Below are 16,523 nucleotides of genomic sequence, written 5' to 3'. Positions count from 1 at the left end.
CATAGCTGCCTCTAGCTGATAAGTCTATTGTGGTGGGTGGAGGGGGGGTTTGGGGCTGGGACAGGAAATACCTGGATATATGGCTTTGCCTGTTCCTCCACCTTCCTCTCAGTCTGGTTCCGGTCACCTGCTGTGACCATGCTTTTTTGATGCTAGTCTCATAGATTCACTTTTTATTTTGTGGACTTTGTGCTGATGTATGCAAAGAGGTGTGTGTGTGTGTGTGTGTGTGTGTGTGTGTGTGTGTGTGGTTTAGTATCACAATGCCTGGAGAGCTCTTAACCATGTTTAGTGCCACCATCCTTGTGCACAAATTCAATTGAGTGATATGTGGAGCTGCCTACCCCTCTGCTCTAGTGAATAGAGTCCTTGCCCTACACCATCTCTCATTAGCCCTGGCTCCTTACATGGCAGAAATGCCACTCTTCCCTTCCAGGCTTGCTATGGGTAGTTATAAGGGACCAAGATTTGGCCTATGCAACTAGAAAGTCTGAGTGCAGAGTAACTCAGGAAAATGGCAGTGTGTTAGATTGCATGGATATACTTCACTTGTTTAAAATAAAAATTAAATTCTGCCCTGAGTATTGGAGATGACACAGTGCATCCAATAGAGAAAGGAGTTTCTTCTGTACCTGTTTCAGAACTCAGTGAGGACGGTGATGTCTTAAACTGGTTATTGTCGTCCTTTCCATTTGATAAGGGAAAGCTGTGTGTATCTACAGCTTTGCACATGCCTTTTTCTCTTCTCATTACTGAAACTGAAGCAGAGTGCTTGGCTGCAACTGAGTGAGGTGTGACACATGGCACTGCGCTTACTACCGGGAAGAGATGGCTGGAGAATTGCTGTTTAATTAATAGAAAGCTCACAGAGAAATTAAATGTGCAGTACCTGTGAGGCCCTGCAGGCTCCCAAGGGGACGGACAAGGAAAGATTTGTCCCTGAAGAATACCTTTTATTACTTTGTCCTGTCCCATTTTAAATGATTCAAGCAATATTACTGTCAGTCAGGTATCTTTAGCCTCCTTGACTGTTTAAAACCTCTGTGTGCATGCGTGCTATAGTCTGAAGCGTTTCTCTCTGTGCTTCTTGCAGTTACCTAAGTGATGTGGATCGTATTGCAACCCCGGGATATCTACCAACCCAACAGGATGTGCTACGGGTTAGAGTTCCTACAACCGGGATCATAGAATACCCCTTTGACCTAGAGAATATTATCTTCAGGTACTGAAGTCAGGACCTGTGCTCCACTTAGTAGAACAAGTGGGTCTAAACCAGGGAGGGTTTGGGGAGAAATAGTTTTTTAAACTAGTAATCAAAGGTGTGAATCATGAGAAGATGCAAGAGCATGTGTTTGGGGAATACCATGACATTTTAGGTAAAGGGAGCTCCTGTGTGTAGGTAACAAGTTAGTCCATGGTAGGATTTTAAGTTACTGAAGGGGACAGTAAGTTAGATTAAACCAATAGCTTTTAGGACTGGAGGAGGGGCAACAGATGTGTGGCATAGTTTGCTGTTAGGCTTGCCTATGTCTCCAGAGAGCTTCAATGGTTACCCAGCAGGTATAGTTGTTCCTCCTCTCATGTGTTGGTGCCCTGGCATTCGATGCACGTATAACAGCTCACAGGCCAATTGGATAAACAGGTTGTGTGCTTAATCCACTAAAGGAAAAACCAAGTTCTCTTCAAGCTGTGTTGAACTAGAAATTTCACCCTTCCAAGATTTATTTTTTTCCTGAACATTAATTACTTTGATCTCTGTAGCTTTCCCTGTGGAAGAAGTGGGGGAGAGGAGTGTTTTCTCTACACTAACTTTTTTTGTGTGTTTTCCAAAAGGGCACCCTCTGTCTACCCTGGGCCATCAGGGTTTGACCTAGAGACCTGCTTCTTTTAATTTTTCTGCCATTGGTGTGTGGCTTAACTATATCTGTATGATAAGCACTGCATGCAAAGACACTGTTGCAAAGTAACATTCTTCCTTCCTCTTTCTAGATACCAATCTTATCCATGTCACCCTAGAATCAATAATATTGGAAGGGATTGGGGGAGGAGCAGGTTAAGAATTGAGGACTTGGGCTTCAGTTTCAGGCTTGAGAGAATGGATCTTTTACGCTGCTCAAAGAAATCATTCTCTGGGATTTGCTTAGCCCAGCTGCAAAATGGGTGTAATGCTCCATTACTAAACTGATTGACTTTGTTTATAGTTTTGTGGTAATCTTTGCATTTAGAAGGGCAGAGCAGGTGTAATATGGTTACTCTGAGCACTAACCTTTTACAAGCGTGTGACTGTATGGCTGACTACTTTTAAGCTTTACCCGTGTATTTACATAGCCCTGTTCAACAGCGTGTTCTGAAGAAAGCCCTAAACCAAGTCTTCAACCTCTATTATGGTCAGAAGCTTTAAATCTTAATAGCAAAAAGCAGATAGGTCTGCCACTGGTAGAGTGGGATCAGACTGGAATTAGCTTTCTTTTTAGACTGTGGCTTGGTGTGATGGATGCACCTGGCTCCAGGACCTCTGCTCAGTAAATGAGGTCAGGATTCCAGTAGAAGCGGAGATGCTGAATCCTGGGGCATGTGTTCTGCTGTCAGGTTTTCTGAAAAGTGAATCGGTCAAACTTGGTGGTGGCCCTGAGAGTGATATTTGAGAGGGCAGAGCAGGAAGCCTGTCAGACTGTCCTGCTAGACCTGTGTTGCAGTGTCCAGGGAGGGTTGCCTTTATTTATGTGCTAATGCTTTGGTTGATAAGGGAGAAAAGCTCTTACTGAACCTTGGCTGGCAGTTGCTGTGATAAACTACATGTCTTTCTCTTCCTTTAGGATGGTGGATGTTGGAGGCCAAAGGTCAGAACGACGGAAGTGGATCCATTGCTTTGAAAATGTGACCTCCATCATGTTTTTAGTAGCCCTTAGTGAATATGATCAAGTTCTAGTGGAGTCGGATAATGAGGTAAGCCAAAATATGAGAGCTCTCCTAGGATGAAGAGGTACATCCTGATTACTTGGCGCTTGCTACCAAAGCACTTGGTGCCCAGAAAACTGGGAGTTGGATTAGAAAGGGTGTTTTTTTTCCAGCCTTCAGTTCTTCCTGTTACACAGTGAGAACATAGGACTCAGTGCTTTATGGGTCCTACCTTGAAAGATTCTGTGCATTTCTAATGCGACCCTCCTAAATATATTTGGCAATCTCACGCGCTCCCCCTCCAGCCCAAATATCTTGTATTGTGGCAACCAGATAATTCCTGGTCTCTTTATAATCCAACACTGTAGCTCCTTGAGCAGTTAGAAGAGGAATTGCCATTAAGTGAGTGGGTACTCTTTACTCTCATGAGCTAATAATCACTGCCTTGGCCGGAAAAAGGCATAGTTACCAAAAGCAGGTTTCAAATATTCTGCATGGCAGTCCAAAGTTCAAAATGACTTTGGCCACTGAAATAGCTCCCTGGCTGACTTAATTGCTGGCCAGTAAATGAGACTTAAGTCAGGCCCAGACATTGCAGCTGTTTCACGTTTAACCACTCCACTGAGACCAAAACCTAAATAGCGCCAGAGTGTCCCATGTCGGGAATCTCATGTCTGGGGTGATGTCTAGGGGTGTGGAGATGAGGTTTTTTTTCACAAATGGGAGTTGATGAGATTGTATTTCTTGTGTCAGAACCGAATGGAAGAGAGCAAAGCCCTCTTTCGGACCATTATCACCTACCCCTGGTTCCAGAATTCATCTGTCATCCTCTTCCTCAACAAGAAAGACTTGTTGGAAGACAAGATCCTGTACTCCCACCTTGTTGACTATTTTCCAGAGTTTGATGGTAAGTAGCTTTTAAAAAGGGGCATTCAAACTGGAATTAAGCTTCTTGAAAACAACATGCTTCGTCTGTGTTAGATATGTATGTTCATGAGTGAATTTTTACTTGGTTTTCTTTCTCCATCTGTTTAGTCTGGAGTGCAGATGGGATGCAATAGAAAATTATGGGTCTAAATCTGAATTAGATGTAGAAGCACAGGTGGGAATGAGGTTTGGGAGGCCCTTTATTGGGCAGAAATGCCTCAGACAATGAGCAAATATGACAAAGACATTTTCAAATGTACTAGGTTACAGATGTATAACTTTGAATTTGGAAAGAATGGACAGATGCAAAGTCCCTTTGTAACATTGGGCAACATCTTCACTTCTCAGGAGGAGCCACTTCCTTTAACTTTGCTCCTGGTTCTCAACTGAGCTCTGGATACTTTATTTTGAGTATTAACCTCCATACATGTATAACTATGTTCAGTTACAGCTTAGATGGAAAAGCTCATTAGAATATTAAATTCATACTCCTGCTAGGGAGCCCCTTCACTGAACATCAAATATGGACTGGTTAAATTATCCAAGTCACAGTGGAAGCAATTTAAAAAAAAAAAAAAGCAGCGTGAAATCAGTGTTGGCCTGCCATCCATACTTCTGGGAAAATACCCACCAGATAAAAGGAAGTTTTCATCTGGTACTCAGTTCTTTGTCACCTCTGATTTATATAGTGTATTTATAAAGTGTTTCTAATGATGTAAATGATGCTGACATCTGTAAAGGCTCAAAGATAAATGAGGGACAGTGGAGGTTCAGGATTGGCAAACCTCTTTTCTTTTTTGAAGCCCTCCTTTTCTAGCTGTTTGTTCTTGCTGGGGTTGACCAAGGCTCATTTGCAGTAATTGGAGAAACCCCTTTCCCTCCACTGTTGGGAAGTACAGTAACTCCAGTGCCTTGTGGTAAATGTCAGATGTTCCTGCCGTGGTCTGGGATCCATCCGTTGTACCTGGTCAACGTATTGTTGTTGGCTTCCATTGTGATTTAAGACAACTGCTAAAAATCCATTACTCTTCCTAATGCTCCTTTTCCATGTTAACAATTAGTGTGGTAGATACAGCAGTCACTTGAATGGTTATGAATGGGAGATGGTCCATGGAGGATCTTCCAGGTGGTCCATGCCATGAAAGAGTGAGAACACCAGACTGGTGTCGTGGATCAAGAAGCCATTTGTGATCTGGAATGAAAACCGGCTTAGCTTTATAAACTGGCGGATCCATGAGGAAATAATTTAATACCTTAGAGGTATTTTTAATGGAATTTGACTTTAGCATCCAAAAATAGCAACTAGATTGTGTTCCACAGCACACAAGATTACAGCTATAGGGGTCATAAGGAAATCGGTGTCCTCACCCCCAACAAACAGCTTTATTCCCCTGTTGGCTAGATCTGTTATGAGGGGGTGAGATGATTCATTTATATTGTGTATTTGCCACTTCAACATAGTGGACCAGATGGGCTAATCATCTGGCCAAGTCCTCCATTTGAAAGAGCACAGTCTAAAGAAACCTCTTTGAGCTTGTCAGATTATGGTATTTTGAAGCACTGAAAAAGTTAGGTTAAAGATAGGTTTCAACCATTAAGTATAGCGTGCTCAAGGCACTATGATTTGGAGGCCGGCCATAGAGGGGTTAAATTCCTTTGCCCCTGTAACCTCCCAGCCAGAGGAAAATGGAGAAAGGAAAAACTAGCAATTCCTCTGGCACTTCCAGCTGGGTTTCAAACTGAGTGCATTTTACTGTTGTCCTTGTTTACTGCAGGCCCACAGAGGGATGCCCAGGCAGCCCGAGAGTTCATCCTCAAGATGTTTGTGGATTTAAATCCAGACAGCGACAAAATCATCTACTCTCACTTCACGTGTGCCACAGACACAGAAAACATCCGTTTCGTCTTTGCTGCGGTCAAGGACACCATCCTACAGCTCAACTTGAAGGAGTACAACCTGGTCTGACCTGCTCTGCCCCTTGCTCCTCCCTTCCATGGGAGGCCTTGTTGTGAAGAAAAGACAAACCGGAAAAATTTAAAAATTACAGGAAAAAAAATCTTAATTTTTAATGATGTAATGATTGCAAATTGTCTGATCTGTGGAGTGGCAAGTTTGCTCAGTGTTATCCTGGAAGTCTCATGTCTCTGTCCACAGAATAGTTGATTTTCATATTTTTTAACAAATTGCTTTTATTTCACAGTTAATGGGGGCCATGCCTCATTCTTCAGCACCTTCTTCACCCCTTATTTTTCACCAACAGGCAAGGCGGCCTGATCTTGGGTTTTTCTTCTGTTGCTATGTTGTTTTTCTTTTCCCCTTTCCATTCCCATGGTATATATAGCTATATATAACTTTCCAGCCAAGATTGTGAATTCACTGGACTGTGGGAGCGTGGAATGTTACTGGTCCCTTTGCCGTGTGCTGTAGGGTGCCTCCGTAATCGCTAATCCTGCTTGCTTTCCCTCCTCACCCCTTCCCTTCCCAAGGACACGCTCCATGGTTCACTGTGATGAAATATCGGAGAAGAACAGTTGCTCTCCAACTCTAGCAAAAAAAAAAAAAAAAAAAGGAAAAGGAAAAAACCACAAAAAAAAAAAGCCATCACTTTTCCATTCTTTGTACGATTTAGTCTGGGTTACTTTTTTTCTTATCAATTATAAAAGGTATGGAGACTGTGATTTTTTTTTTTTTAAATTATTGATGTTCTATACATAGTTTGCTACATATTGCTGTATTTTGTTCATGGACTACAAATGATGGGAGCTCTTGGAGCAATAGCTGCTGAGCCTGGGGAAGTGCCTGACTGTATTTAAAAAAAAAAAATAGTAGGCTCAATTTATGGAAGGAAAACTTTCCCTCTTGATGAGTGTGGAGCACAAGGCATTACCTGGGCGACTTCTCTATGCAGCAAAGATCAGAAGCACACGGAATCATCCTGTGGCATTTAAAATCCCAAATTTTGGCTGAAGCAAAGATCTTTTGAAATCTCCTGTGCTGCCCTCTGGTTCTTGCCAACAGCAAGAGAGTCCCATTATCACATTTTTTTTTTTTTTGTGCCAGCGTGTCATGTGGATTTGTAAGAATGCCTTGATCCTGCCCAGCGCTTGGGTTTTCTAGAAGAAGGACGAGAGTTGAGTGGTGCAGGTTCTGGGATGTGGGTAGGATTTTTACTGCTTGAAAAAAGATTGTGAAGATATTTTAGGAGTAGGTGGGAAGCTTTTTCTTTTCTCTTTATTTGTCCCCCCTTCTTCTCCCCACCCCAGTCCCTGTCTCCCTGTCTGTGCTCCACCTGAGATGGATGCTGCTATGTTTCTCTTTAGAGAAGTGTAGAATCTCTTTGGAGCACACGCACAGTTGTTTGCTCCAGAGCTGCAGGGTGCCTGATAACTGGGTACAGAAGTCACTTCTCGAGTGTTTTGCTAAAGCAGGATCCAGAGAATCCTGCTGTGGATAGACATCTGGCTAGCAGTGGAGTAGAGAAAGTAGCTGGCTTCATGGATACATGCGTATCGGTGATGGAGATTTGTTTTGAATTCTAGGCGTCAAATTGAATTCCACTGAGCAGAAGGGCCCAGAGCACTCAGGTTCATTATAGAGAGGCTGCCAGAAGCTCAGGTGATGGAGCAAATGTGCCAAGGCTCTGCTGCCTCTTGTATCTGCCTGGAAGTAGAGTGCAGTGGCAAGGCAAACAGTGAGTAAGAAACAGTAGGATCCGACTCAACTCTGGCCGTACGTGAAGTCTGGGCTACTCTTAACAATGTGTTGCATTGAGTCCAAACTTTCCGGCTAAACCAGATGCCCCGTCAATGACATATAGGCTGTTGGTGGCTAGAGGCTGAGAAACCCAGTCTCCCAACCTGCACTGTTGAAGAGGGTGTCAAATATTTTTGTCGTCTCTTTTGTAGACTTAGCACTACATCTGTGTTTTGCACAAAACGTTAACAGGAAGCCCTAAGTGCCCCAGATGCCTTTGACCTGTAACACTAAATCTGGAGTTCACACTACTTGCCAGTACTCCTGCTTTTTAGGCCTCCTTCGTGTTGTTCAGAGTAGGTGAGGGAGGTCTCTGCTGTATTTCACAGAGCACTACAAAGGAAAACAAGCTCTTGGGGTAGATGCCTGGCGTGGCCAGAGAGCTGGTAGCAGAGTAGCAGCCTTGGGACCAACAAGTGAAATGCCGGGGTCTGCCTGAGAGTTGATGCTGAAGGCAGGGCAGCAACTGCTTCTAGAATAGTTACATTCCTGATCCCGTAGAATATTTGGGAAAAGTGAAGGAAGAATTCCCTCATATGGCAAACAGCTTTGCACCAATTTTACTGTTTTGTTTTTTTTATTATTATCATTTTGTCTTTATGCCAAAAGTATCCTTTTTTTGTACAAGGTTTTTTCTATGAAGAGGTTGTTACAGTCCATCTTGGTTAGTCCAAATGCCATTCTTCTGGAGTGGATGAGGGAGCAGCCCCATTTACTTCCTTGATCCTTGTGCAAATGGTTTGCACAGCAACTGTGGCTGGCTGCAGAACCAGCACTAAAAAAATTCAGGCTCTTGGAACAAGCTTTCCAGAGGGTCCTTTCCAAGGGTGATGGTGGCACTTCCCATTTGAATCAGAGTTGGTTTTTTGTAGCCTCCTTTTACCTGCCAAGAGATGTTGACCTGGCACAGAAGGACTGTCTTACCTTGTGTGGAACAGGGTGAATTTCTCTGAATTGTGGAATGCTTCTTGGGCTTTAAAAATCGGAGCGTGTACTGAACTGTATTGGTCAGCTGCTTGACCGTAGCATTGGCCTGGTCACCTCCTTGGCACCATGACAGCTGGGGCAATGACATTATGTATAATGACTAACCCACTGCGTATTGGTGTAACCTCCTCTGACCTAGAGAAGGAACAAGTCACGCTTGCACCTCTGGATGGTGCACAGTTGGGTAGAAGAAAAGGCATTGGGGTTAGAAGATGAATGTGCTTTCCAGAAAGAGGATGGCCTGTCTGCTCTAAGCTGAATTCGTGAAGCATGGCTGCAGAACTGGTCCCCTTCTCCACCTCTCTAGTGGCTAACCCCATGACAAATGCCTACTGTACTGAAAGTGCCAAACTTCAAACCAGACATGCCTACATTTATTTCTTCTGGCAACGGGTTGGGTCAGGATTTCCCGCATACCAGAAGGAGGGATTGCGGCACTCGGGACAGAAGTCGGGTGAGATTCTCCTCCCCAGAATCCCAACCCCACAGCCTGAGGAAACGGTCCCTTGGCCACGCTCCATTCCCTGTGCACTTTTTTTGTTTTTCTTTTTTTGTCCTGAAGAAACAGGCAAACTCTGACTCAGTTCTGCACTTGAAAATGGAGAGACCCAAAGTGGGGCCGAGATCACCCTTTCATCCTCCCATCTGCCTGAATCATTCTGTAAGGATTGGCTCTGTGGTGGGCAACCGCCCCTCCCTGCTCCATCGTGTCGGATAGCTCCCACCCTTTCTGCCTGTCTCCCCTTCTCCTGAAATCGGATTCTTTGGTCTGTTGTTGCTTCCTAGCGATGTTGGCGTTGCCTTCAGCTACGGTTTTGTTTTATTTCTGGGGGGGAGAGGGGGGTTAATTTTATTCTTTTTATTTTTTTTTCCATGTGTTTTATTACTTGGTAATTATTTTTTAAAGAAAAAATGTGCTTTTTTGGAGTGTGCTGACCATCGTATTGTACTATACAGAACCCAGGTTGTTAGAGTCCAGCAGAGGTAAAGTCTGTACTGCAGCACCCAGTTTTTAAAAGTATGGTTTGTGCCAATGCCCCTTCTTTAGTAGTGCCAGAGACTCTTTACAAGTGCCAATGTGGTGGAAATTATTTGGTTATACTTGTATATTATAGGATCCTGATTTAAGACAATTTAAACATTATCCTATTTAAAAAGATACTATATAAAATGCTGTTTTTAAACCTTGTCATTTGAAATGCATGTATTGTTGTGAGTGTCAGGGTGGGAGGGTGGAAACGGGGTGGGGGAAAGGAGTTTCTGAATAAGCTGCCCGGTGCCCATTCAGGCTCCAAGCCGTCTCATTCCAGTCCAGGAGTGTGATCGTTTCTTGGAACAGCCCACCTCTGGCTTCTGGGCACTGACCCTTATTGCAGAAATACCTGATGGAAATTGATTTTCATATCTTTCTCCTGAAATAAATTCTCTGTTTGAAATTGGAATAAATTTTGTTCCTAAAACCTCTGGTGGCTGCGTGTTTGCTTTTGCTCTTTCCCCAGGTGCCCAAGGCCGCCTCGGAGAGATGCACGGACAGACTGGTAAGAGTGAGATTGGGATGTGATTTGGGATCAAACAGCATTGGTGCAGCTTCTAATAAGCGAGCCATTGATGTTGGCCATGAGCTTGTGCAGTCCACGAGGCAGAGTGTGCCGTTGGGCACATCGAGAGCAGGGTCTGTTACCACTGGTGTTTTGCACAGCGTAGAAAACCCACCACAGCACTATGTGGGAGTCTGAGGATGATGCCTGGAAATCTTCCTATTTAATTCCAGTAATCAGCTATGAAATACCCCCCTGAAAACCAGCAAGGAGGGAAGACAGCCCCATTTGGGAACCACGTGGAGCAACCCCCGGTTGAGAGTTTGCTGTCTTGCTGCGTGCCCAACAGATCCAGCCCCTAGCAATGTATGTGGCTTCCCACTGCCAAGTCCACATGAGCGAGCAGTTGGAAGCGATGATGCCATCATGCTGATGACTGAATTGGCATCTGCTTGGCAGCTGTGGTGCAGACATCCTGGCTGCCATATTCAGGGCTTCATGCACCTGGCCTCTGCTGCAATGAGATTGAGGACCTCTCTGCATGCCTTGACCTGCTTAAATGGCAGGATGCACCAGGTAACTTTGCAAAAGCTCTGTGAAAGGACCTGGATCAAAGATAAATGCGGAAAAGGGCTCCTGGAACAGCTCTGCAAAGTGAGGCAGAATCTGGATGCTTGTCGTGTTTGAGAGAGGGGAGATCACATTGTTTCCAAGAAATGTGATGCCAGAGTAGAAATCAGAAAGGGAGGGCACAAAACAGTAGGATGTTCCTTGTTCCATCAGCTGTCTACACTAGAGAGAGGCTGCAGATAGACAAAACTCAAAGCGGGCTGTTTAAAAACAGGGCAGCTTCTGTCCTGGTGCATCTACAGGTGAATTTGGCATGACTGAGGGGGAAGCTAAACCTTTTTTTTTAGGGTTTGTGGTGTTTTGGAATGAGGAATAGGTTTCGTCTCGTGGCTTTAATGTTGTTTTTGTCCTTGGACCTAAGAACATCTCCAGCTGGTGGACATTGCACCATCCCATAGAAGGATCCTTGCTAACATTTTGCCCATTAATCCCCATGTTGGTGATCATCAGACATCTGAGGTGTGGAGGTTAAATGACCTGTGTCAACAGAGTACTTCTGCCATAAAAAAGCATCTCTGTTCAAATTTGATAGGGGGAGTTTAGCTAAATAGGATTGAAATTCAGTGAAGACGAAACAAGTTTTGATTTGGGTTAAGCCTAGAGGTGGATCTGAGGTTGAACACGGGCCGCTAGATGTTTTTTTGGGCTCCCTCCTGTTGTCATTTGAGTCGACTGATCCAGGGCAAGCAACCCAAGTGACAAACACTTCTTTTTACAATGTAGTCACACCCCTCCTGCTGAGGAAATGTTACAATGGGAAAGCAAAATTTGGCTTTTCTGAGCCCAGTCCTGTGCTGAGAATCTTAAGGAAACCATCCCTTTTTCCAAGGAGTAAAAGATTGCTACTCCTTGTATTTTTGCGTCTTCAGAAATCAAGGGTAAGCACCATATTTGATCTTGGCATGTGGCTGACAGCAGCTCACTTCACAAAGAAGAAAAACCAGAGCCTGATTTAGCAGTACATTTTCATCCTAAGTTCTTTGCAGGTGGGTACCTAATTACACCCCGTAAAGGCTGGCTGCTCACGATCCAAAAGGCCGCATCTAAATCAGATGGCATAGAGCAGAGTGCATTGCTTTTGTATCCTTAACGTACAGGTAAGGCCTGCAGAGACTACAAGGTCTGATGTGAGACCCGTGACTCCATCTCATCATGAAGCACAACAGGCCAGGAGCTGCTGTTTCATGGCTGCTTATTAACTCATGCAAGTGGTCATACAACTGCTATGTTTTGGTCCTTAGATCTCAGCATCTCAACGTTCGTGTCTGATGGGGAATGAAGCGTCTTCAGTACAGCATACCATAGTGGCATTAAACGGTATGTTTGTCATGATGAGGCAAAGGCTTTCTCAGATCCATCTGCCTGCATCCTCTCCCTTTCTCTGCACATGGAGTATAATACTCTAAATACAAAAAGTGGTGGTGGACTCCTTTCTGCTCAAATTCCTAAGGTCGAGGAGCTGCATTGGGTAATGCTGTGAGTGCATCTCCTAACTGGCCGACAGATGTCACTAGTAATACCCGAACAGTAAATGTGTTAGTATTTTAACAAAATATTTTCCGTTGTGTTATGTAGGAGGATGGACTAGATAAGAGAGAATGTAAGAATTGGCCTGAGATGCAAGTTACAGCAGAAAAAAAGTTTTTTTTTCTTTGCCTGTTGACTAGCTTTCAGACCAAAAAAGGTAAGAAAAATGTTGGCATGGGAAGGAGAGAAGGAAGAAGGAAAAACTGTCCTTTCTTCTAAGAAGAGATGCCTCTCTTCATGATCCCTGTTGGCCCTTATAGCAAGAATACTGGTTAAAACACTCCATCAGAAAGTGTTAACTGGCCTTTCTATGGCTGGAACTGAATGCTTGATTTTGGAGGCACCGTGCTTTTTTCTTTTCTTGGAGATCTTAGCTTTATTCATTTGCTCTTTGCCTTGGCACTCAAAAACCCACAAGAGCACCCTTCCCCCTCACCCCAAACTCTCTCGTGGATGTCCAGCCCAGCATAAGATACTTCCACGTGTCTGATATCATGGTTTGTTTTTCATATCTCTTTTGGTTAAGTGGCTGATTATAGGCGTGATATTTCTTTGGTATCTCAAGAATGGTGGTATCAAGATCACAAGCATTTCATGCCACAGGGTTGCATGGGTAGATTTTGGGAAGGAAAGACTTTTGAATGTGGTTTAAGGAGATGCTCATTGCAGCATTGTAGGTGGAGAAAATGTTGATGAAATCTTTCTTCCGACCTTGATAGCTATAGATGGAAAGGTGTAGAACAAATATCGGATTTCATCCCAGATCACAGGATCCTTCTCCCTCTCTGGGTTCAGTTGAGCCATTTCAGCATTTGAAAATATCCAGGGGAAGTCTTTAAACTGAATTGCAAAGGCGGGGGGGCGCATCTATTCAGCTCAATGCTGCCCTGATAGCATGAAAATAGCTAGCTGAAAAATGAAACTCTAACGCTTCAGTTTCTTTGTAAAATCCTCCTGGTCTATCCTCATTCAGTGCAATGATCCTAGCTTCATTTCCAGTATAACAAAAGATATGATCTTTGCCCGGGGAATGTCTTCCAACAGTTGCTGTCTTATGCCAACTTATCCAGGCCGCTTAACACAGAACTGAGATCTCTTCTGCAAACCTCTGTTACTGCAGACAGAACTAGCTTTGAGATAAGGGGCCTGGGATGAGAGGAGAACTTGAAACTTGCTGGGCTGAAGGCTTTCTGCAGCCTGACCTCGTTACAAATCTGGGCTCAGCTGGACTTCTGCTTTGCCATTCCCAATTAAAAACAGTAATTAAAGGCTAACCTTTAAGCGCATGTCTTAATTGAGTAACTCATTCATTTTGGCTACCAAATTGCAAATTCAGGCTTCCAGTCTTAAAACGCTCCCAGTTTCATATAGCTGTTACAGAAAGACCCTGAGGAAGGAGAAGCAACTACCAACCGAAAGAGGGCAGTGTGCACTCACGAAACCCATCGCTCTCTTCCCCACTGATGTGGATGGCCAAAAAAAGGACCCTTTCACAGCACAGCTCGTTAATTCAGCTTGATTGCAACCTATACAAATCAGACTGGTTCTTTTAAGCCCTTTGAGCCACCTGAAACATTTGAAATGGCTTGAACTGCAAGCTGTCTTGAGGCTATGATCCTATGTTTTGCTTTGGTGTGACGTCTAGTCCATTGGGGTTCTGTCCATGTCTGGGGCTGCTGGACATGGCTGCTATATGAATGAGCAAGGAGGGGCTGTCAGAGGTGGTCCTTTAGACAAACGTTGATCAAAACGAGATTCTCTGTTTCCTGAAGTTTCAAAAAATGCTCATCTAGTTTTATAGCCGCAGTGCGTTAGAGGGGCTCCAATCAGGCAGTTTGCAGGTTAAACGTATCTTCCAAATAGAAAATAAAAGAGGCTAAAATAAAGCTCATGGAAACCCACTGCAACCTTGGGCCAGATCTGCTGTGGCATGTAGGCCCCTCCTGGAGTTTGCAAAAGCAGTTTGCCCACTTCAGTGCCTTGGATCAACTACTAGGTGCCTGTCTCATGGTCCTGAAATACCTTTGCAAATTGGAGTCCTTAACTGTTGTTTCATAACCTCAGTATTCCTCTTCCTACTTGTGTTGGACTTTCTTTGCTGATCCTTTAGCTGCTTTCTCTCTCCTGCACAGGCAAATACAAGGGCTCTAAACCCCAAGGATTAATAACCTGCAAAACCCAACTGGATGCAGTCGGCACCAGGGAGGAAGATTTTATAATCTCCAATTATTTTTTTTTTTATTTTAATTTTTTTTTTTTTTTTTTTTAAAACACAGCTCCTTTCTTCAGCCGCATGACTGCCTTTTCTGCCACTGGCCCATCCTCATTTCTCCAGCGTGATTCATGTTTGAGGTATCAGCTGAGTCAACACCCGGGCAGCATTCTGGATCCCCTGAATGCTTCGTAGTTTTTATTCTGCTGTATTAGCTCCCTGCCCCGCTCCTGCTACTGTGATCCCTGAACCTGCTGCAATTCCAGGCTGCTGCGGTGGAATCAAGATGGGTTATAATCATGGCAAGAGGAGGAACGTGCAAGAAGCTTGCCTTGTGGACATTTGTTTGAATTCTCCCCAGAATTTTGTTCTAAAAACCTCAGCCCCAGCTGAGAACTTTGCACTGGCTCTGATGTTTCTGACCCAGCCAATATTGCATTTCTAAGCTTTTATCCTTCTTTTCCAGCCCCTGTCAAATCCCAGGAGTCTAGAAGCATGTAGGGAAAATACAACTCCATTGGGCTGGTCCTCTTTCCATCCGTTCCAAATAGTCCCTGGTGCAAACAACCACAGCCAGGTCTCACAGGTTGGCCGCTGTCATTACAGGGGGGGTTAACTGGTTTATAAAGAATGAATCTCCTTCTCTCTTCTCTAGTTGGGGCTTGAGCCATGTGGGTGGATGGTGAGAAGCTTCTCTGGGTCGCATGGAGGATGGCATGCCTGTGTTTTCATGCGTCTGTTGGCAGGAAGCTCATCTGCTGTGAAACATGAATGCTGAAAAAGCCCCTGGAGGTGTTTTTCTTTGTGTTCAGTTCACTTCTCATTTTGTTCCCTGCCCCAAATGTGTTTCACTTCCATTGTGCACCAGAAGAAGCCAAAAAGCAGCAATTTCACAGCCTCTAGCTTCATGTCTGTGCCAGGTAATTACAAGCCCTAGACACCACTGACTTGGCCTTGAGGCTGCCCTCTGCATTCAGGTCAGGTGGTAGCTGCCCCAGAACTAACCTCATGCTATGGTTTCCAGAGTAAGGTTGTTCTTGATATGGGTGGAGGTGGCAGGATGGGCATCAAATGTGAGGGACTGAAGAGAGTCCTGGGTTCTCTTGATGGCTCGGTCATTGACTGCCCGTGAGATTTATGCCACCCCAGGAGCACCATTGAGAGGGATAAGCAGCAAAGCCCCCGCCTCCATGTGCACTATTTTCACATGCTAGCAGCTCTCAGCACGTAATCACGAATGGAACCTGTGGCGGAAAGTGAAACAATGAGGGTCGTCGCAATGCAGAAGAGGATGGAGACTGCGGCCAGATTTTTTTGAAGACCTCAGAGTTTTAAGATGCCTGAGATTCTGTTCCCCTCCTCAGAGAGGAAGACTCAGGAGGTGGCAAATGAGGAAGGAGAAAGCTCTCTGCATCTTCTCCTGTGACCTGGGAGGGGAGAGGGTTGGGACACGCCAGCGCGTTGCAGCCCGTTTGCTCAGACATGCAGCGAAGGTGGAGCACATCTGAAGATGGGCGCGTTGGTGACACGGGAACTCCCTAATGGTTTTAGCAAGGTGCAAAGACTCGCCACCAGCAAATCTCAGCCTCAGAAACTGCCCTTTATCTTCGGAAGAAACCTCAGGGGGCCTGGAGCTTGGTTGGAGATGACACTTCAACCACCGTCCTGGGGGAACTTATTCCAATGCCTTTTGAAAACCTATTGTGACAGATTTTTTTTTTATCTCCCACCCAACCCTCTTTGTGGCTTTTCTTGCAAAGTGTGCACCCCCGGCTACAAAGAAATGACTTCCCGTCTTCTCCAGAAATGTGCCGGCCAACAGCCGATTTTTGCCGAGGTGTAAAAGATTCCAGATCAATTTAGGGTGACTTATTATTATTTGACCAGAAGCCATAAGAAAAGAAGCACTGATGTAATGTCAGGTCCCGGGGAGATTTTGGCAACAGCCTTTGCTGCTCAAAGAATCTGTAGAACGGGTATTTACGTAGAGTTCGTCCAGTTGCGGAAGTTGGAGCGTGTGCAATTTTTTAAGTGCCTATCCATGAACTGA

General features: G+C 44.6%; 1 protein-coding gene across 1 annotated transcript in view; it reads left to right on the top strand.

Moving 5' to 3' along the window:
* The window catches only part of GNA11 (G protein subunit alpha 11), a gene marked incomplete at its 5' end in the record, with an annotated part of 17,083 nt that extends 7,057 nt beyond the window's left edge, over nt 1–10,026 (top strand). The window contains 4 exons of the mRNA XM_019513146.1: nt 1,094–1,222; nt 2,817–2,946; nt 3,652–3,805; nt 5,601–10,026. Coding sequence (XP_019368691.1) covers nt 1,094–1,222; nt 2,817–2,946; nt 3,652–3,805; nt 5,601–5,791 — 604 coding nt within the window. The remainder of the gene's footprint in view (nt 1–1,093; nt 1,223–2,816; nt 2,947–3,651; nt 3,806–5,600) is intronic.
* Between the last annotated feature and the right edge of the window lie 6,497 nt (nt 10,027–16,523).

Source organism: Gavialis gangeticus, unplaced genomic scaffold (assembly GCF_001723915.1).
Source record: "Gavialis gangeticus isolate Ggan-Ray unplaced genomic scaffold, GavGan_comp1, whole genome shotgun sequence".
NCBI lineage: Eukaryota > Metazoa > Chordata > Crocodylia > Gavialidae > Gavialis > Gavialis gangeticus.
Note: the sequence above shows the minus strand (reverse complement) of the source record. Positions and strands in the feature narration are given on the sequence as shown.